We start from the raw sequence: 22,957 nt of genomic DNA on the forward strand, positions 1-22,957 counted from the left end.
TTGCCCAGAGGCTTTTATGGCATAATTTTGATGATCTGGACTCCTCCAGGGCATAGCTCCAAACGCCACGGACCCTGTTCCTGCAGCTGCTACTCTGAATGGGCCGAAACCCATCCCGGGGGGGGATGGATGGGCACCACAGGGGGGGTCAAGGTGCGTTCATGTTGTGCATAGCGGTCCTGTTCTCTGGGGAAGGACTGGAGAAATTTTCAGGGGCCTGGATTTCTCTCTTCCATGGGGCCACTAAATGCTCCAAAAAGATTGCTCAAAGAATCCCCTCCGTGTTACAGCCCTTCAGGTTGCTCTTTCTTCTCCTGGGAGTCTGTTGGCCAGATCCTCCCTTCAAATTCGGGCGGCGCAGCGGTGGAAATGGCAGGCGGACTCCGCCAAGCCCCGCGGCTGCTCTAACGAGCAGAAAATCTGCTGATGCTCCCTCCAGGAAAAGGGATGATTAAAATGAACTGGAGGTGACTTCAGCTGTGCGGTTTGGAGGGCTGGGGGACCGGACTCCGCTGCAATTGCCATCAAATACCTGCTGCTCGCCCCTTCCCTGTCCCTAACGGGGAAGAACTCGAAACGCCGCTGCCGCCCGGGCCGGCGTCCCCCTTGCTCGCTGCTCTCGCTCCCCACGAGGTGGCAGTAGGTTGAAGGGAAACCCCGCGGCGGGGCGGGCGGCGCGGGCGGCGGGGCGAGCGGCGCGGGCGGCGGGGCGAGCGGCGCGGGCGGCGGGGCGAGCGGCGCTCCGGCTGCCGGGGGCGGCGGGTTTCCCTAAAAAAGCCGCCCTGGGAACCTGCCCGGCCGCGCAGGAGCCGGTGCGGGCCGTGGGGTGGGCTCTCCACCGTCTTACCCCTGACGTTGGGGTGCGTGGGGGGTGGCCGCGCTCCTCGCTGTGTGTCCTCCAGATCCCACCCGTGTCTCTGGGAAGGGGTGGAGGTGAGACCGGGGCAGCCAGAAATCCCGAGTGGATCCGTGGGGTGCGTGCGGACTGGTACCTAGCTCAAGCCCGGGAGTTTGGATGCTCATCAGACACTGCATCCGCAGCGTGGCGGTGCCTAGGTCAGACCCCGAATGCCGCAGCCCTCATGTCAATAGTTGTGTTGCATCTTTGCAGAACATCACTTCCCACCTCAATAGGCTAAGTCAAGTTCCCCCATAAAAATAGTTGTCCTGGAGTGATCACGTGGCTGAAGTCCCTGGGAAAGAGCCCTCACCTCCAGGCCAGGGGCTGACAACAGGAGGCGATGGCAGGAACTGGCCAAAAATTTGCCACCGTGTGTCGGCTTAGGGGCGTTCTCTGCAAACTGATTTCTGGGTCTCGTACCAGAGCCTGCAAAGGAGACACCAGGGTAGGCAAAACACCACCGGATTTGCCACAGGGAGCACGAAGACACAAATCTGAAGACCTCGCTGGGAGGCAGCCCTAAGCAGGGGGGACCGTCGCCAGGCCAAGCTGCAGGAGCAGCAGCACCGCTCTCACAGGTAACGGTTGTGCGTGGTTTTGGGTATGAGTAGCAGGAGTCCTATAGCTGTCCAGTGTGGATGGTGACCCTGGCTGGAGGAAACGTTGGCTGTGGGAGGAGAGCAGGAGTCGGTGCCTGGTGGTGAGCGTACTAGAACACAGCTGGAAACAGCGACCGCTAGCAGATGCTGCCCAGGCTGTAAAACAGGCAGGGATGAGTGCTCTGCGGGTATCTGTATCTTGTCGTATATTTACAGGCTGAAATCATGCATCATTTATGCACAATGATGCAGTGGAGAAAATCCTATAAAGTAATATGCTTTGAGAATATGAATGCTGTGATAGAGCAATCTGTAAATGCACCGGCACAGGCTTGAAGAAGGAAACCAGCCCCTTTCTGTCCTGCCCTTCTGGGGGACGAGGCTCAAGCGCAGTAAGTTTTTCCCATCAGAGTGTGGTCAATGGAACAATCATACAACGTGTTGATCAGGAAAAGGATGTGGGAGTTTGAGTGGAAAAACTGATACTATCGTGCTAATGGCATAGAGCAGCAGGAAGGATGGCAAACAGGATACTGCGCCGCGCTCGGCGGAAAGAGCACGAAACGATGCTGCGGCTGCAGAGGCTGCAGAGGCTGGAGTCAGCTGTGGTCTGTATCGCAAGCACGGGAAAAGCTGAGCCAGCAAGCAGAAAGTTACTGATCTTACACTCCTCTGCTGGGAAGAAGGGCTCTTTGCTGGTTCTTTTGGGTAAAAGCAGGCAAATGTTAGGCAACATCCCAAAGTTGTCAAAACGGTGGAAGAAATGACTGGAGGAAAACTTATTTTCAGTTGCTTGGAGGCTCCGAAATGAGAGCAGTGGGAAGCTGAAGCAAGGTGGGTACCCTCGGCAGGACCTCCTTGCACCCAGGGCTTTGCTGGGACGTGCAGTTCCAGACCTGGGGATAAACAGGTTGAAAACAACACTCAAAGGGAATATGTTTTTATGCCTCTCCTGCTAGCTGTTCTAACGCCTTGGGAACGTGCCTGTCTTACCATTTTTTGGAAGTTAAGGTTTTTGTGCAGATGCTGTGGCAGGTCATGCAATGGGAAGATACTCCGACAGTAACTCTTCCGGTGTCACTTTTAGTTGTCTTTGGGGTGAATCACTATTTTGGCAGGCTTGAAAAACTGTTTGTATGTGAGATGACAGTGCTTCCTGGCCTACAGTTTGATCTTGGTCAGGGGTTTGAGCTTCATGGCTAAAAACCTTCTACCAAATTTGCACAGGCACATTTGAAAGCCAGACGGGCAGCCCAGCTGCTCCTGAAGGTTTTCCGCTGAGCTGGCTGTTTCCGCAGCCCAGCAGCGAGCTGTAGAAGTAGGTGTGTGAGCCAAGTCCTCAACTTGCCCTCTTGCGACCACCATAAAGATTCGTTTAGATCTGAGAGCAAAGAAATGTTTTATATTTGTACTCTTTTGGAGGACTGTCTCAAGGGGAAGGGGTCCCATACAGAACGGGCTTTTTCCATAACAAGCTGTTAGGGTTGCGTGTGGTATACGAGACAATTACCGACTATGGGTCAGGAAAGGGTTATCGTCTGGTGAGAAGCACCGGCTGTGTTTCCTTCTCAAATTGCACGTGTTTGCAGTGTTTTGTAAACCAGATGTTTAAAAATTAAATATCTGTAATTGTGCCCAATATGCGCGTCCAAACATGCACCTGCAGGCACCCCTGAGCAGGTGCGTCACCCCGGCGTGGGCTCCCGGCCCCCTTCTCGCGTTGACATTGTGAGTGCCGGCGGGTGATGTTGCAACGTTGAAGTGAAACTGGGTGGTGGAGTCAAGGCGCACTGAAACAGGTTGTTGATGTAACTTGCCCCAAAATGAGCCCAATGACGTGAATTGGTATCAACTCCAGTCTCTTCCAGCTCGCTTTTGGCACTCAGGGTGTTGCTTGTATCGCAGTAACGTTTGCATGTGCGCAGTCTAGTTTACAAAACTGCCTTGCATCGGGGTTTGCCCACCCTCCTCACGTGCTGACAGTTTTATACCAGTAAGATAGTGGGTATTAATTAATTTATTTTAAAAGCAGCCATGTGCTTGTCATCTTGTTGAGTCAAAATGCTCTGAAGTCACCCCTTCCTCAGCTCGCTGTTTTAATTAAAAACACAGACCCTTGAAAGAGGATTGTAGTGTCTCCAACTATTCAAGACATGGCAAATGTTAGTGCAGCAGAGTGTGAGTCGCTTGCCGAGAGCCATCCTCTACCCTGGCCTCACATCTATTTCCAAGTGTAAACTAATGAACAAAGAGCTGGCGTTTGTCACAACATCCAGCGTAAGGGCTTTCAAAAAGTGCTGCAGGCTGACATGGACAGATTGCAAGAGGCTGCAGCCCCTGACCTCAATAAAGGCTTCAAAGGAAGCTCCTGAAAAGTTTTTTTGCAGCACAAAAAAGAAATTCTCCTAGTAATGTAGCAGCCAGCGCACTTTAATAGCTAAAACTACGTCAAGGCTTCTGCTGACTGGGTGGAAACGACATCTTTGTTTTGCATGTAAATGCTGTTCTGTAATGTCTTTTTTTTCCTCTATTAAAAAAAAAAAAGACTTGAGATTTACAAGATGAAGGTACCAGCTTATGCAAGCAGCCCACCTGCAGCAACCGAGCCGGGCAGCGTGCGAGGGAAGGAGGAGCTGGGGAGCGAGACCCATGCAGGTGCCAGTCCTGCGTTCCTGTGATGGGCTGGGGTGCTGAAGTCCCAGCTCCCGAAGAGCGAGAAGACCCTGCCTCTCTCAAAGAAAAAGGTGGGGAAATCAGCAACTGCTCAGGCACCCTCCTTTGCTGTGAGTCTGTCTGTCCCTGGAGTGGGAGCAAACATACAAGTCTGGGGGGGCTGAGGGAGCCCAGGGGCCGTGCAGCGCAGGGAGGAGGCAGCAATGCAACGCGCAGCGCTGCTTTGGGGGGGGAAGAGGCTGCTGAGCTCACTCAGCACTTGTGCTGGTTGCTTGGCCACGGCCATAGCTTTGGCCATTTTCCCTCTCGCCAGCTTTCAGCTGCTCCAGCCGTTTAGCTGCCCGGTGTCGGGGTTGCGCTCCGTCGCACACCAGGTCATTCGCTTTGCCCGCAGCACCATCGTTTCTCTTGTCAGGCTGCAAGTCCTAAAGCCAGAGACAGACCCGCTCTCTGCCTGTGCGCTGGACCGTACCCTGCTGGACGGCATTCCCGAGGCCGGGAACCATCACAGCAGCGACGCTGGCTGCTGGCGAGAGCGGAGACCGGGGCAGCTTACCTGGCCAAAGCAGTTTGTGTCTAATTAAGCTGAAAACTGTCATCCTGTCTCACCCTCTGCCTGTGGCCAGCCCAAGGCCTTGAACCCAGGCCGTGGGCAGCTGACCCTCGCTGCCACAGCTGCGCTGGTGAACGAAGCTCAAGGTGGAGGCAGACGCTTCCTCCTCTCCTTGTTACACCTCGGTGGGACTTGGGAGGATGTGGTCCCCTGGCCGGAAGGGCGAGGGACAAGGGGTGAACAGAGGCAAGGGCAGAGAGACCCGTGAAAAAACCGAATTTCCTGGCTTTTAGAATTTTAACCCTTAGTGTTCTCTCGTCCTGGATTTTGTTTGCAAATCAAAAATGGGGAAAGATTTTGGTAACCTCATAGTATCACCAACAGTTTGTTAAAAGACTAATTGCCAAGTAGCTTATGCATGTGGGACCATTAGTAATTCTGTAGCTATGCAAATTAAAACAGTGATGTATGATTTATAGCTTTAATAATGTTCTGAAGGCTCTTAAATTTTAATCACTTGCAACATCCTTTTTAATATTCAATTACTTTATTAACTAATTAGGTCACTTGCTGAAAAAGCACATAAGGCTGGTGCTATTTTAATATCAGCTGAACATCACAAAATACCTTTGAAATGGTGTAAATGGTTTATTTATTTTAAATAGATCATTAGGATGCTACAATTAATAAATTAATTACAGAAGAAAGGCAAGAAATTGATAGATGCCAAACCACAATAGTAGTGGCTTCTCTGCTTACTTTCTGAATGTTCACAGGGACGCTGAACTCGGTGAACATGGCCGCTGAAGCACCTTCCTAGATAATTCGTATTCAGCTGAAGGGATAAGGTTCAAGATAGGCTTGGTTCATTATAGATGCTTTTTGTATGAATTTAGCTTTCTGATTGATAAAAGCTCCACAAATGACCTTGAAAAGTTAAAGTATTTAAAAGGACAGCCCTCCTTTACAGCTTGCTCTTTTGTCTGTCTCAAAAAAAGATAAAACCGTAACATCTTAGTCCTGCTAATGCTGGGATGAAAGGCAGAGCTCTTGAGGGAGGGAAGGTGGGTTGCTAATCAATCAGTGACCTACCTGCTCTACTCAAAATGGCGCTCTACACAGCGCTTGCCTCTGCCCAGAGACACGGGCTGTGGCACTGCAGCAGCCCTCGCATCCGAAGCAAGGGTAGAAAACTGTACCCCTGCAAAAACCGCTCAGATGCTCGTCTGCAGTGCAGAGGTTTACACCTCCAGTTTACTGCAACCCTTGATGTAAAACCTGAAGTCTGAGAAGCTAAATTTGTCACTGCTGTGGCTGCGACTTGGAAACAGACTGAATAATCCTCTGTTTTAAAACTTAGTAATTAGGGTAAGAAAAATACTATTCTAGGAATTAAGTCAATCTTTTTAACAGATTTTGGCTTAAATTCTATCAATGTGATGATACAGAGTGCAATAGTCTCTCTCTGGAGAAGCTGCGAGAAAAGATCTGCAGTAATTACAGAGCACTCATCTTCCCATTTTAACTTCTCTCGCTTCCATTTTCTCATAACTAAAACCTGTAAATCAAGGGGCAAAAAGCTTAATGCTACCGTGATCTTTCCGCTAAACGTAAGACCGCCCTTTACAACTGAGTTGCAAAGATAACAATTCCAAATCTCAATTTACAGAAAGTTTCCTGGGAACTAAAACGTATATGGTCTAAGTCTGGCTCTAAAGTAAGTTCTTGTACCTCCAGACGAGGTACAAGACCGCTACTCCAGTTCCCCAGACCCAAAAATAAAAGCTACCCCTACCTCTGTCCCAGGGGAGCCTGCAGCCGCCTATTCAACAGTTGACAGTAACTTGTACCATTACCGTGGCTTAAGATGAAATCATAGTTTTTCTCTTTGGAAAATTCTACCTAGTTAACATTTCTCATCAAAATAATTATCACTGCTTCAAGAGGCTACTGTTCAGTGTGACTAGCCATTGAAAGGACAAACGTACTAGACTAACCTGGGCTGGATTAGACAGCTGTGCAGAAGGGAATAAGGATGCCTAAAATAATGCTAAATCCACTTCACGTTTTATGGGAGCTGCCACAGGAAAACAACATTGCTACAGGCTGGGACAACATAGGATGCTACGCACCTTGAACAAGTGCGGATACAACTCTTCAGGGGTCAGAGCTATTTATACAGTCAAATGAGGTCAGCATCACTGTTTTTAAGAGTGTTTATTTCAACCTACTACAATCCTGTTGTACGACACGGCTCAGGAGGGTGTTCTTAGTCTCCTCACAAAGCCCCAGGTCTCAGTCAAATAGGTGCATTTTTATCACATTCCTGTAACGTCTCCCCCGTCATTTATTCACAATTGATTCCTGTGTCGCTCAAATCATTTGTGTAGGAAAAAACACATCCTCCTCTGTCAAACCAAAAGAGAGAGACTAGCTGGAGCTGCAAATAAAAGGCCACCAGTGCCTCAAACACAACTGGTACCAGGAGAAATAAGGAGGCAAAATGCAGCAGAAACCACCCGCAAAGCTTTGTGAGCCCAGCCCTCTCCCCCAGCCCCTCGCCGTGCGGCTGCAGCCGCCTTCTCCGCCACGGAGCCACTGGTACCGAGGAGCGACTGTTCACCTCCCCAGCTCGATTCAATGTGACAGTGACACTTCACAGCACATTGCATCCAATCTCATTTGAAGCTGACAAAGATTGTTTCTGTTTTATATCTATTGGTTTATTAATGGCCTACAGCCTCTTAAGCAGATGCATATTCATTAGATAGCCAGCTGTTAGGAGGTTCCCAGATGTCAAAAGTAGCTCTGTCTTGGAATGCATTTTTTTTTCCCTTATCATGAAACAAAGTAATTGTAGCTTTATTAAAGAACCAGTTAATTACTGAACCAGTACCTTATGTCATGATAAAAAAAAAAAAATCTGCAAATTTGTGAGGAGTAAAAACATTTTTGAAAACGGAGATGAGCTGAGCCCTCGCTGTGCTGTACGCACGCAGAACTTGCATCGATGTAGAGACCTGGATTACTCCATGTAAAGAACCCCCAAGCAGCAGACATCCAGGGCAACACTAAGTTCTGCAAAGGCGCCTTTCTTCATTTTCCACATTCTGCAGAATCTCTCTTACCTCTTATCTTTCCTTATCTGGATAGTGGATGCAGAAGCACACAAAAAATGAAAATGAGACACATCTCAGTTTTTAAAGGTCATTTTACATGGAGAAGCAAACTTCCACCGCATCCCAGCTAGATAAAACTGTAACCAGATCATTGAACAAGCTGTACAGATTGACTTACAAATTCCGCAGGCCATCCTTTTGAGTCTCACAACATTAACCAGGCTCACCTAGTTGTCTTTGCAACCACTGTTTTCTTCCATTCTTCTTCTTTCCTCCAAGCCCTAAAAGCAGCTCCCAAAAGGCAGGTCTCGGCAGCATGACTAGAACAATAACCATCCTCCTACCACCACCCCCAGCAAGCCCTTCTCCCACTGAAACGTTTAAAATATTAAAGTCGGCTCCAAATCCAAGTGGTTTGGGGAAAAAGGTTCACGCTGATTCTTGGTTTCTGGCCGATGGGAACATAGCGCATGGCCGTTCGCTCCATCCCATCCCACTGCAACAGCCTCCGAGGAGCAGGCACCACGGTGCTGCTTTCTCCCCCAGAAGGAGCTGCGCTTCAATCGCCAATGCAGGAAGAAGAGGGCAACTACTGCTCCCGTGCTGCGGGCAGAGCTCCTGGGTGGAATAATTGGAAGCATACAGGTATTCAGTATTTAGTTTCCAATTCTCTTATTCATACTTTTAGTTTTTGCCAGTCAAATCTGTCAGCAAGTACCTGGAGCTGTACAATAAGCGATTTTTCACTGTGCTGACAGTTCTGAGTACTACCCAAAAAAAGCTTCCTTTGCAGTCAAATTAAATATTTCACTTAAAACAAAGAGTATCAGTGTGTGCGCAAACCCAATGGGTTTGCCTGAAACAATTCTGAATTTTAGTCATTGACGGCTTGGAATAAAACTTGGGGGGGCAGGAGAAAAAAAATTAAAAAAAACACATCTCCATTAAAAACCTTAATCAGAACCAAGTGACTATAAAACGTCATATGCTATAAAGTGTTTACAGTCACGCACAGAGGAACATGGAGGCAATTTTGTAGAGTGACTCCTGGAGCAAAGGCCTCGGAGAATAAAAGTGTCTTTAGATATTTGTTATCCTGTTACAGTTGATATCACCTTGAGTATACAACGCCTGCCTGCATTATGTAAACACGTCATTGATAAATCCCTCCCACCCCCCCCAAGCTGTGTCAGACTGTTCTGGGCTGACAGCTATAGCTGAAACAGATGCTGCTGTAAATACCCCTGTTTAGCTGGTTGGAATATAATTTCTTTTGTAGAACACGGTGGATGCTCTAGTTATCACTGAACTTGCACCTGTGCTGGAATTTATTACTCCTTTGTACACATCAAGATGCGTTTTTTGAATGATTCCATAAATACACACACAGGGATGGATTTTGATGCCCCTTTCTCCTCCTAAGTACAGACATCCTTTACAAAGGAATTCACTAATTTTAACTGAACTCTTAAGTTTAGAAGCTACAAGATGCAGAGGTGGTAAAGTTTACCTCTTACACCCAGAGAGTTAGTTCCCTCTATTTACTCCCTGTAGGCTCCGAACTCCCATGGCAGTTGCTGCTTTTCAGCGTGGTGTGAGAAGACCACACGGTTATGCTGGCAGCGGCCGCAAGGCTTACAGGCTGGGTTTTTAAACCTTGTGCACTTCAGACACCACCGTGATAATATAAGGACACTTCAGACACCACCGTGATAATATAAGGACACTTTTCACACCGTGTAGCCGGGTGCTATGTAGCACCCAGCCAGCCAAACCGAGGCTTCTGGGCACTTCGCAGTTACAGCTGGACCTGGCTTAAAAATGAAGAAAGGAGTTGTACTAGCTAACATAGTAGCATGATTTAGGTTATATTAGGCAGCAGCTGATAAATGGTGGATCTGTCATCATTCATACAGTAGTTCATTTGTATTTTCACCTGGAAAGATAATTTCTATTTTTAATACATTATTTTGCTTGTACCTGAAATACCAGAGATAGAAACATTTTACGATATCCATCTTAAACAAGTTCAATACTGTTTTAAGCAAACACAACCCATTTTATATTCAAGTCTAAAATTGTAAACCATATTCTGCTAAGCACCGCTACCTATGATCCATGTCTTTTAGCTCGGGGAGAGAATGGGATAAAATTTCTATGCCACAGGCTCTCATTCCTGCAGGCTGAAGAAGCACGGGGATGCACCTGGCCCACGTTCTGAAGGAATCTTGCTGGGTTTTCTTTTCTGATGTTTATTTTGGTTCAAAGGACTTCCTTCTCATCCACCTGCAGACAACCTGGCTGGCTGAAAAAAACTTCTTTTCACACTCCATACAACCTTCTTCATAATTAGGATACCAATCTGCAAGATGAACAATGTACGGCAGGGGCAGTGAATCACTTCAGTACTACGACTGCTCCACAAGCCTACGTACCCTTGACTAAGATATAATGCACACAACCACAAAGATCCACTCTAAACCGATGAAATGTTTTCCATTGGAGTTATTCTAACCCCTGACAAATGTGCTTCATTATAATTAACCTCTCGATTAGAAGCTAAGTCACTGGTTCCTCTGAAGAGATGTGAGCAACCTAAACAAGGACATGATCTTTCAACTCAAAGCCAACTATTTAACCAGCTATACTTACCTTAAAAGGACAGCATTATGAATAGACTCGCCCTGCTCATCAGAAAACCTTCTAAAGACTATTGAGCAGCACTGCACCCCTTCAGCACCACTAAGATAGCAGCATTGACTACAGGCTTAGTTTTCCTTGCCACCCATCTACCACCCCAGGAGCCAGCTTTCTTCCCACCACAGTTTTGCATATATTGAACCAGTTCGAGTCTTCCCATCTGTTAGAACTAGAGGTTTTGAAGATGATTATTCCAAATAAGTTTAAAGGTTTCAGAAGAGGAACCAGAGCGATCTCTCCTACTCAGCCGTTAAAGCCTGCCTTGATTACTTTGATGTAACAACACTTGAAAGCTCCTATTCTTTGAAACTAATTTAAACACATTGAATTGTTGAAAGATTAAAAACCGCAGTCAGCTAATTACACTCACTCTCATCTCTTATTCAGCAAATGAATCACTTTTCATTACCACTTAGCTGAAGTACATGAATTTCTGCCTAATTAGAAATGTTGTAGATGGAGCATTAGCAAGGCTGGAGCAGGTCAGGATATCTTGCCTGCTTCATTTTTAATTCCTAGCAGTAGAGCCAGACAGGAAAGGCTTGAGATAAGAAGTCATTAAACAATTTTAAATTATTTATAAAAATTACTTTGCCCAAATTATAATTATTTTTTTTCCCAAATGCTCTCATAAACGTCAAATGGAATGAAAGAAAAAGCAGCCCAACATTGATTTTAATGAACATTTTAATGTTATGTATAACAGAACATTATGAATACAATGGAAACAAAGTTTTATCAATTTAATAATAAAAAAAGAAATCCAACATAAGAAAAGGGAGGCAAAAATTTCATACCTATAGTATAGTGCTTATTCTTAACAATATTCCCAGTTTATGAATATAACAATGTCTTTGTATTCCAGATTCTAGAATCATGATTGATGTGAACTTAAATGCAGAATTACAGAAGGAAAACCAAAAATCTCCGAAAGCTTAATTCATTCTTTTGTTTTCAGTAAAATCTTTGACTGCCACAGGTTTCCTTTATTAATATATATTTTTTTTTTACTCCTCTATTGGATTCCACAGCTGCTAATGCCCTATTTACACAAAAGGATCACCAAAGGTTGTATAAAAGCTAAGATCCAATGCCGTTGGATTAGGTAGGGTTATAGATTTACATAACTTAAGTGTAATTCACCTTGTTATTTTTTGCAATGATGCAAAAAATAAGTATTTTTGCCTTTTGACTGCTGCCATAAACCAGTGGCTCCACAGGGATGTGGGTGGTACAAAGGATGCTAACTGCCACTGTAAAAACTGCAAGAAAGTGCATTTTCTGAAGTTTTCTGAAAGGAAACCTTCCAGCAGTCTTGGATAAAGCTTCTCCCAGACTTGCACTGGGTATCAGTTATAACAATAGAAGCATGTTAAGACCCCAAAAATCTGTTGATCACCAAATTGCTGAGAGAGGATTTTTACAATAAAAATTTGAGTAATATAGCAGTGTGGCTGGAACATTAGCAAAAGTATATATACATTCCAGGTCCCTTTGAATTAGCCATAATCACACATATGTAAGCCATTTTTGGACAAAAATATATATTCTTATAAAAAACTGATCATAGTACTTGAGTGACTTCAGTTGTGGACTCAGCGGTAGTAAAAGGAATGATCCAATTATGACAAAGCGATCAGGGAGAGGGGGAAAAGAAAGCCAAGCTCTTTAAGAAAAAAGAAAAGTATAAAATTAGATTCAAACATTTTTATCCAACCCCATTCCAGTCTTCCATCAAGTCTCAAAGTTAAAATTGGTTCTTCTACATAGGAAAGGTTTTTTGATGGTCTCAATACAAATTATTTTGCAAAATCATCTAACACATTCCTTAGAAGAACCTTCCACCTCTCCAGAATTTGAACACTAGTTATTTCAACAGTTAGAAAATAGCTTTTGGTTCTTTGTGTAGACACTTTAACTGATAAAGAAAAAAAAAGTATTGATCAGTGTTTTCCATCCCTTCCCCAGCTATATTTGTGCAGCTAAAAATCCTTCATTCAGTCTGCCCATCTATTTTATTTTTATTTCATTTTATTTATTTTACAATCTTTATTTGCTAAAATTGGCAAAATTTGCAAAGGCATCTTGCTTGGGTTGTACAGTCCCAGGAGTCAGACAGGTCATAGCGATATTGGGTACCCCCATTCCTATTGTGCCTGTCAAACCCATTCCTGTAGCTGGCACTCCCATGTTCATGTTTATTCCCATCATTCCCTGGTTCATCATAGGCATGGATCCCACGGAGGTCATTCCCATCGTACCTGACATCACACTGGGCATTCCCATCCCCACAGGAATGGGCCCACCCATCAATGGGCTTGTCTGGGGTCGAACAGGCATCACATTAGGCTGAGGACTGAGGTTCACGGCTGCAAAGTTTTGAGTCATGACATTCATAGGTTGTTGCATATCTGCAAAAAAAGGGAACAGGATGCAAAAATCATTAATCAGAATCTGATGCTGAAGGTGCTCATGTATTTTAAGAAACTTATGAGGTAACTGCTGTGAACAAAGATACGATGGCCAAAAACGTAGCTATTTCGCTCGTTTTCCTATTTACTGTGTGAAGCCTCAAAAACTTTTTAAAGTTTTAAATAGTGTTTTATACCAATATATGCTACTATGTATATTCTAGAGAAGTTCTAGAGATTAGGAAGCCTGAAATCAAGATACAGCAATGGCACAAACTCTACAGTAAAAACATGCACAGATACCAGCCTCCTGCACGTCAGTCTCCGTTTAGAAAATACCACTTCTGTCAGAAGCATCACAGTAGTTTAAGAAACAATTATGACTAACTGTAGGAAAACAATAATTGACAGAATACTCCATCTCAAGGACAACCTACTGAACACATACAAGGCTCAGCGTGCATGCAAAGCAGTGCAATCATCACTCACTTTGTTGCTGCATCATGGTATTAAGTGATGGCTGCTGGGGTTTGGAAGGCTGCATCCCAGGTACTAAATTGTCCAAACTGATATTTACGCTGGGATCTGACCAAGTTGAGGGTAGAGTTTTGCTTGCATTCTTCTGGACCATCTCTGTGCTTGCATTATAAAGAGGGTTAGGCTTCGGCATCATAGTGTTCAAGCTTTGCAGAGGCTAAAAAAGAAAAGTTTGTTGGGATCCACTTGAAACAATTTACCAGTAGGTGTCAGGACTAAACAACAAGTGTTAATTTTTCTGCAGAATACAATAAAAAGCCAATGAGATTTTTAGCCATGAACTTCAGCTCTTCCAAAGCAGTGTTGCCATGTGCTGTTACGCCATTAGAATGGGTTAAAAGAGTATTTTGTAAGCTAGCATCTAGCTCCCATATCAATATGTAGAATGACAGTGATCATCTGCAGTCAAGTGTTGAACTCATACTGATTTTTTCCTCCTAACACCAAGCTGACCTGTTAAGGTTTCCAAAAACACTCTCCACTGATGCAGGCACTTCTGTGTTTTGGAGAACAGACCAGTCCTCGCCTCCATCTACTTGAGGCTGGAAACCTATAACATTCTGTGTAGGATGGCTTTAAGGTTTAAAATATCAACCTCGTCTTCATCAAAAAAGCAGCAACGCTTCATAGAACAATGAAGATCATCTCAGAGAAAACCAGCTTATGAAAGGAGGCTTTTCAAGAAAATTTGACACCTTTTCTTTTTAGGAGGCTGTGCAAACATTTTGGACAAAACTTTCTTACAAAATGCTGAACACAACATCTGAGTGACTAGGTATGGACTCCAGAAGTGGAATGGATTAATTTTCAAAGTTGTGATTAAGGAGAAGGCAAAAGATTAATTGAGGAAGGTCATTAGCAAACTACAAATAGCAGCATACCTGTGACCTTGACATGGGTAAACTGATGCCCACAGCACTGGAGCTCATCATAGAGAAATTCATACTTTGTGAAGAGGTCATGGTTGTCTGAGAGGGGCCCATCAAATCAAAAAGATCAGTAGAATTTGAAGCAGTCGGAGGCTGGCCAGAAGCTGGCTGTGAGCTACTGAAGAGCTCTATAGCTGGCTGCTGTGCTGTGCTGCTGAAGAGCTCTCCAGATGAAGCACTGGGACAAGGAGAAGCTTGGTTGAAGGCACTCCAGTCACCAAAGTCTCCATTTCCACTTGTTGCTGTACCTGAAGGAAAGGCAACAGTGCGGGAGGAAGGAAGACAGAGAGAAGAAAGGCAGAAGACTTAGAGAAAGGCACCGAGCAAATGCCATATTCCATGAACTGAAATAAATGAGAGCTGATCTGTGTCCGTCCAGATTAACATCTGCAGGTAGAACCTCCATCTGGACATCATTCCCTCTCATGAATATTCCAACAATTTTAACAAGGTAGCAAAGGAAATATGAAAGACCCATGCACAGAAAGAAGAAGGATGTTTGATAGCATCACTTGTGGATGCGAGACAAGTAGGGACAGGTTTTCTTCAGTTGAAATATGACCAAAAGATAACTTAGGGGCAGATTGGAGGCTCTAGTCAAAACAACACCTAGAACTTTGATAATATTTATCAACTTTTTATCTCAGTGCTCTGGTATTTGCTGAGAGAACAGTTGTCAGGAATGAGCCACTTGATAAAGCAAATTCCATCATGATAAAACAAAGACAACTACTTCAAAATTAGTTTATATACAATTAGTAGCTCTTTGTATAAAACAATGCTGAGGGGAATAAAAACCAGAACTTTGAAAGCAGGTTGCCAGGGAATTCTTATCTGAGGTGGTAAAGCATAATTACTTCCCATCCCATGAAACGCTCATGTAAAATACAGTAAGTTTTCTAAATTTGATTCCTGAACTAAATGCCTTGGCTTGAAGCAGAAATTCAATCTTGGATCTAACAATTCTCCCAGCAGAAGCTTTGCTGAACTCTTAGTTCATCACTGTGTTTCATTTCAATATACCAGGGTTTATGTAGACAAGCATTTAAATCAAAACGCAGCAACATACAGCTCTCTCGGTATCTTACTGTGAAGAGCCTAACAATATAAGCTGTTTGCAGACAACTGCAAGGGTACCTATTTCAGGAGCACACATGTCCAGAGACACAAACCAGTTAACTGAGAATATGTCATAACCTTTGAGTCAAATGGGAGGAGATGTTATCTCCCTTAAAAACACAGGTTTTTCTATTAACAAGAAAAGAGTTACTTCACAGGAGTGATAGGGGAAGAAAAGCTTACAAAAACATCTACAGGAGATGCTAAAAATAAAGCCACACCATTTAAACAGCTCTCATTGTTACATAGTGAACCTTGTTCCAAGTTTGGGCCATTGTACAGGTCAGCTTTTTGATTGTGTCACTGATACACTTTTGATACTTCAGCTAAGTCACAAGCAATGTCATTGCCATATGAAATGAACTTTTAGTTCTAATGAATAGTTAAATCATCCCTTGAATTTCTTTAGATGAGCAAATGAAGACTCAAACACGTAAAGCTGGGGGAGACGAATCTAGTGCCAGTTTCCACTTCCTAGCCTATACAATGGCTAGTTCTGTAACGGCCATCCATAGCAATTTTCTACAACTGTATTCTACCCACTCAAAAGGTAACTGCAGTAGTCTTTTACACTCCATGTAAATATTTATCAACATACACCCTCAACCTTTAGTCATCTTCATCTTTACCAATACATTAGAATTTAAAGAATAGTAGGAGAATAAATCTGTTCACAAAATCTACTGCCAACAACTTCAGTGAACGAAGTGGACAAATATTCATTAGCTTAGGGCCTTACTAGAACATTTGCTTTGATCTCCCTCACAAAGAGGGACTATATTAGAATGTTTCAATTAGTACTACATATTAAAAATTAAAACCTACTTTAAATATTCCTGATAGATAAGTAAATGCTGAGTGTGCTGCTTCTATGTTCAGACCTGTGCACTGAGCACCAATAATGGAAGTGGGGGTAAAAGGGATAAGGTTTTGCCCCTTCAGTAGAACTTCAAAGATGATTAATCAAGAAGGAAAAGATTTCTAGAGGGGCTTACGCTGTTCAGGAATAATTAATCATTTCACAAGACTCCTTGTCCCTTGCATAATGGTGATTGGAATAGATTAATCATGTTAATGCAGATAAAGGATTGTATCAATTTAGACTGTATTAACACACAAATTATTTGCATAGTAGGCGGCTTTGTGTTTGCAAAACAACTTGGTTTTGACTAAAAAAGCCTGTAAAAAAATTAGAGCAGTTCTTTCCTGCCAAGCAAATTAAAGGTGTATTAACTAATCCATGCCCAGCACAGTTTTCCTAACAAAACAAAATAAAGGAAGAGATATAAACATGCTGACTAAAAGCTGACTCGCAGATAGGTTTGCTGATCAACCTCTTTGCTAATCTTTTCTCATTCTGGACTTAATCCTACACCCTTGCTGAGAACCCCCAGTCACAAACACCACTACTGCCCAAATTAACTTCACAAAAGATAGCCAGCCACCTCCCTCCACTCCATGTCTGTTTGCAGCACTGTCCTGTCTGGCTAGCACTGTAGGCTCCCAAAAGGAAGAAGGAAGTTGATTGCTTTAGGTGGCTTCCCAGCATATTTTTTTTTTTCCCCAGTCCAATTTTAAGAGAAACGTTTTTCAGACAGTGGCCATGTCTACATAACAGCTTGTATGTTTGCATGAAAAATGACTGCACGTGCACTGAGCCAACCGTATGGACACATGACAGCTCTAAACTGCATGCCATGTAACCAGGCAAGGGCAAAACTGAGCGCTGTCCCAACAAGCATTACTAAAATCTTGCTCTTGTGACTGGCAGGGACTTGTTCATGCCTGACTTAAGCAAGATCTAGATATCTTTTATTTAATAGGCTTCTCCTAAAAGGGAAAAAGACTGTAACAAATTGTTGTTTAGCCAAGCTAAAATAAAAGTGTCGGTCAGCTTCATCCCACAAATGCATATATGCAACTTCAAAAGCCATCGGCGAGGTTGTACTGTGTATGGGAGAGATTAACTTGACTAAATTCCCCTCCAACATACAAGGCCTTCCAATAGTAACCCAGACATCATTGGAAGCTTTGGAAATAGCCTGTCTCAGGCTCCCCTCATTATGGCATCTGACAAGGCCAACATAATTGTGTGTGTCTAAACAACTACAAACTTTTTTTTATTAAATCTTAGGACACAGGTGGGAGCTGAGGACATCTTTAGGGACCCATTTTTCTAGCACAGGTGGGCTGCTATTTTCCATTGAACATGATCCCATCTTTTGGTTTTGTTCAACTTACCCATTTAATTTATTGTTTGCCCGTATTATTAAAGTTCTTAAGACCAATCTGAACCCTCTGCACATGTCTGGAAACTATAAACAGCAGCATAAAACCCTTCTAACAAGTTTTCAGTTCACAGCATTATCACAAGCAAGCGAACAGGACTATCAAGCACTTCATGCAAGTCTTTTTATCCCACCAGAGCAGCTAAATTTTTTTTTTTTTTTATAATTAATACCTACCTGTATCTGAAAAGCTTACAAACTGTTAGTTGAAGTATTAGAAAAATGACTGCTTTTTATTGCAAATAAAATAGTTGAATAACCTTACATAAAACACTGGGAAGACTATGATGATTAATAATCTGAATGGTCCTATCACTATAGCCAATTTTCCAATCATTTTGGAAATACAAATACTGTCATCTTGAAGCATTCATCACTGTAGAACTCCAATTAAAATAGCTCCTTGCCCACAACTGCGAAGTGGGATGCGCTGAGCTCTTTTTTTAATTGTTTAGTGAGCACTCTTCAGCCAGCATTTAGACCCACAATTGTTTATCTCAGGTTTTCTACTTTTCTACTCCAGAAGTCACATCTTATTTCAGTGCATTTCAAAATTAGACTTGGAGCTACGTTTTAAGTCTTATTATATGCTTATATTATATTATTAGATGAACAGGGATATATTTGTAAATCCTACTAACATTTTTCTGAAATAAAGTTGATTAAAAGTTTCAGGTCCAGTGAGACATGTGCTGTGCCAGACAGTAGCTATCTTCTTCCTTACTCAATATAGCACTTGCGGTCCAGGTAAATAAACACAGCTTGCCCTGGAAAGGGAAGTGACTTTCAATAATGCCATGTGGCATCTCTTCCCCTCTTTCTGCCCTTAAACAGCATTTCAATCTGTAAATTAATCCTACCTTGCGATGATGGGAAACTTGCTGAAGCAGCAGCTGAACTAAAATCAGCAAATCCTCCAAATGGGTCAGCTGATCCACCTAGAAACAGAAGGAAGCCAACTGCTGTTACAGGATTGTGCAAAGATCCACTGCAACAACCGCATGCGGGATTTATGAAGAAAAGCTGATCTGTACGTGGCACGATGGATTTATTGATTCTGCTCCCTACGTTGGCACTGTTTTTGCTGTTCATCACCATACTATATTTATACAAGCCTGAGCAACAATAAACCAGATTATTTCCAACTGCCTTGCAGAACTTGCAATTTTGTTTTCCTAGGGAAGAACTGAGACACACGTTTTTGCTATCTCTATAAATAAGTTTAGAGAGATTAAAAAGATTAACAAGGTTTTAACTAGTGAGGGATGCTACTAATTTGGCAGTTTGCAAAATTAAAACTTTGGAAGTATAATACATAAAAGCCATTCTTATTGTAAAAAAGTTAATTTGTTATGCTTACTATGAAAAATTACATCGCCTTATATTTAGTTTTTTGTTACTTAAAGCATCAATGATTCTGCAATGATCTTGAATTGGGATTTCAAGGACAGAGCTTGCATTTGTGTTCATTTTTTCATAAGTTTGCTTCCTTTCTACAGCAGGAACATTAAGTTTCCCAACCAGACGTTTGTATACAGCACATAAATTAGTAACTTCTAAACACAGCATAGTAACAATTTTTCACTAAGAAAAAAATACAGCCAAGATATAAAAACAGAAGAAAGATTTAAGAACCATACTGGAAAGCTGCTTTTTTTTAAAATAAACAAAAAAAAACCCAGTTTACAAAAAATCAAATTATCCTTGCTATTGCTTTTAAGTAGGTATTCCACTGACCTGAGAAAGCCAAGAAGTTGACCTTATTTGTTTGTCCTCAAAGATTTCACCTCCAAGTACTCCCACCCTTAGAAGAAGCTGCAGCCGTTCAATTATTTTGCTTTTAGTGTTATGCGTACATTATATAGGTTACATCACAGCTGCTTAGCCTGCAGTGCTTAGAAACTAGCCAGGTGGGACGGGAACATCTGTGCTGCACTCAAACACCACCAGGGACAGCTTCCAACATCTGGTGCCATTTCTGAATTGTCTTATCGCTGCAAGACATTCTGCCCCATCTGCTACTCTCAACTGGGTTAATTAAACTAGAACCATCTCCTTTTTAATAAATGGCTAGCAGTAATAAAAGGAACCATTCACTTTCTAATACACATGTACTTGTATTTCTTTTTTAATGTTATTTTACTGTAGACATTGCCAGGAAGGCGACTGTTCTTCCAAGGGGAAATGTCTTTTCTTGCCGAGTGTGTAGCATATGATATAAAACATGAGAAGGGAATGCAAGGATGGTTTCTTCGAATTTTCAAAATATAGCACTACTGAAATCCTTTTACCACCTTTTCAAGAGGGAGATTTCACACAAAGTTAAGAAATTTCTTCAATACAAATTCAGAACTGATCTAATAAGCATCTTACATATGTTTATATACAAGTTTTATACTGACTGCAACCTGAGAATGAAAAAGGGTACGATGAGCCAGTGAAATATCAAGGTAAAAAACTGTTCTGATCATGTTTACTCTGCCTACTGCAATGAACATTTTCAAATCATTTTTTTCATCACGTGTCCTTACAGAGTTCAGAACAGGTTAATGGTTTGAGGGTTTATATCAAAATGAGCAACACAGATGACATACTCTCGACCACATCCTCAAAAAAATCAATGCTCTCATGCTACGCCTATTATCCCTGGGCTGTTTAACAAAGTATCTAGGGATTAATTTAATTTTAAAAACAGAACTAGGTTCAAACCCAAAATAACCCCTTAACATTTTCAATCAAGTCAACTTTTCCTCCACCTCTATTGCCTGTTTTCAAATGAAACTGAGTTCCAGAGAGGTGGCAGAGCTTAAGCTGAATGCAGTAACTCTCTAAAGAAAGGTATCACCAGCTAAGATTAAAGAACCTCATCTCCAGTAACACCAAAAAATTACTTCCAGCAGGTCTAACCACAGATTCCACATCATCTCAAATGGACTGCTCCTTTACGGCAACCAACCGTCCCCCCTCACATACAAATTGTGTTGCTTTAGTAACGCATAACCCCCCAAGCCTCACCAACGTTCTTCCACATCTCTGCACCTGAAAATACATAGATAAGCAAATTCTGAGTTCCCTGAATTCACATGACTTCCCTGCCAGTTCCTTCACAGGATAGATCAAAGGCTGCATTTGACCCTTTCCCTGTGTCTTGCCTGACACCGGGAACGTTCCCACACCCTGTGCCGCAAGGAACAGTGGTCATAACAAGTGACCTGCACGTGAAGGACAGTGCTAATCTTCTCAACATGAGCTATCCTCAAAGATTCCCATGCGAGATCTGTCACTACAAATGAACCCTTTCCATCTGCCTTCCCAGGTCACAGCAAAGAGGTTATTTAGCAGGACCAGCTGGTAATACGCCTCTTCTCAACACCATTTCTAAATGCTGCTTTGGAAAAAGAAGAAAAAAGGCAAAAAGAAAAAAAGGCTTACTACAGCAAAGAACCAAACTGATGAAAGATTCAAATACACTGTAATATGGAAGCTGCCATAGCTGTGTTTGAAATATGGGAAGGCTCAGTTTGAAGTGGAAACATTTATTCTCAATGTGATTTTATTTTTATGTATAAAGATAAAAACATACACATATGTATATAAATAAAACCAAAAAAGGCTCTAATCTCTTTTCCCCTAAGAATTGGATAGAAGTTTCAGTATTGATTTGGGGTAGTGGTTCTGATCCAGGATCTTAAAATTCCATGGAACTGTGGTAACTCCAATGCACAATGAATACCTTTGCATATTAAGTTAATAAAATAGAAAATAATGCAAAATAAGTTGTTCCTTAAATTTGGGGGCATTTGTGCATAAAGGAACAGATGCATGAAATGAATTTTATTCCTTAACCATTAGGAATTAACACATATTTCAGAACAGACATATAACTTTATCTACTTTCCCAAAAATAAAAGCGCACAAAGTTTTCTTTCTTATTTCTGGTAGATCTTTAAAAGATTGAGATGGATCTCCGATACTACATTACCATGACAATTTCCCACCCCTCCAACAGAGTTTTAACGTATTTTATATTCTATTAAATACTTAGAGAGGTAGCATTTTGGTAGCCTAGTGATGAAACTGTGTTGCATAGAGTGCTCGTAATACTGGCTTTGCTCATACATTATAATAAAAATGCCTAGTGTGACATATTACAGGGGTTCCTGCTAATGTATACCCAGAAGTGGCATAGCTTCAGGTAGAAGTGAGTAAGAGTAGTCTTTACATATGCATGAATGCAGCCACCTTGCCACACATATGGGCCTCCAGCCGCTCTGGACTGCCATTTTTCAGTACAGTCTCATGTGATTTTACATTGTCTTTAAAACAAAGACTGGAGCTGAGTATCTGTCATCCTCAAGATACACACATACGCTTCTACAAACAATGTGAACATGATCCCATATATAATAAGAGAAGTTGCTTATTTGTAATGGAGAGAAGTTACAGAAAAGGTTTCTATCTATGAAAAGGCACATGCTCATATTTTATTTGCTACTCGAAGTGATCCTTAAACAAAAATTCTGCCCACAGTTAACTCTCTCCCAACTGTACCATCAGACCACAAGTGCATGGAAGTCCTTTTTCTATTCCATGCTAGCCACAATCAAAACTGTCAATATTAAGAATGTGTAAGCACAGTAACAAGGCTTTAAAGTTTTAGGTTTTGAAAAGCAAACCACCAAACCCCTGAACTCCTCTATCAATCCTGTATGCAATGCACTGAAATTTAACACACTCCTAAAGAAACTGCATTTTGAGAGCATGAGGGTAAGTCCATATGAAGCTTAATGGACTTAAATTCAACTGCTCATTTAGACACCGAAGGGACATGTTTTACAATGAATAATTTTACTTTTAGGTAGCAATTTCTTTTTGGTATTAGGGTTGGGATCAACGAAGTGCCAAGACAAAATAAGATAAACAAGTTTGCCATAGACTTCAGATGAAAGCTTATATGAAGATCATCCATCTCCAGCTGCCTAGTCTTTGAATTGCACTATGAGAAATGCTTGAATGTGAATGGATTGCACTTGCTTTTAGAGTTAATTATAAATAACTGCATTACAAACACAGTTTCTGACAGACTGATCTGGCAGTTAATCTTTGTGCTAACATTTATTAGTCCCAT

General features: G+C 42.4%; 1 protein-coding gene across 2 annotated transcripts in view; it reads right to left on the minus strand.

The window, feature by feature from the left end:
• Positions 1 to 11,214: 11,214 nt before the first annotated feature.
• The window catches only part of CLINT1 (clathrin interactor 1), a 53,390-nt gene continuing 41,647 nt past the window's right edge, over positions 11,215 to 22,957 (minus strand). The window contains exons 9-13 of one of the 2 annotated variants that reach the window (XM_076349678.1): positions 18,690 to 18,767; positions 14,375 to 14,670; positions 13,446 to 13,650; positions 12,807 to 12,956; positions 11,215 to 12,211 (exon numbers count right to left, since the gene is read on the minus strand). In XM_076349678.1, the coding sequence (XP_076205793.1) occupies positions 12,168 to 12,211; positions 12,807 to 12,956; positions 13,446 to 13,650; positions 14,375 to 14,670; positions 18,690 to 18,767 (773 nt within the window). In that variant the 3' untranslated portion in view covers positions 11,215 to 12,167. Of the gene's footprint in view, positions 12,957 to 13,445; positions 13,651 to 14,374; positions 14,671 to 18,689; positions 18,768 to 22,957 lie in introns of both variants that reach the window. The other variant, XM_076349677.1, reaches the window with a different exon arrangement.

The sequence above is a fragment of the Aptenodytes patagonicus genome, chromosome 12, assembly GCF_965638725.1.
Source record: "Aptenodytes patagonicus chromosome 12, bAptPat1.pri.cur, whole genome shotgun sequence".
In the NCBI taxonomy this organism is placed as follows: Eukaryota; Metazoa; Chordata; class Aves; order Sphenisciformes; family Spheniscidae; genus Aptenodytes; species Aptenodytes patagonicus.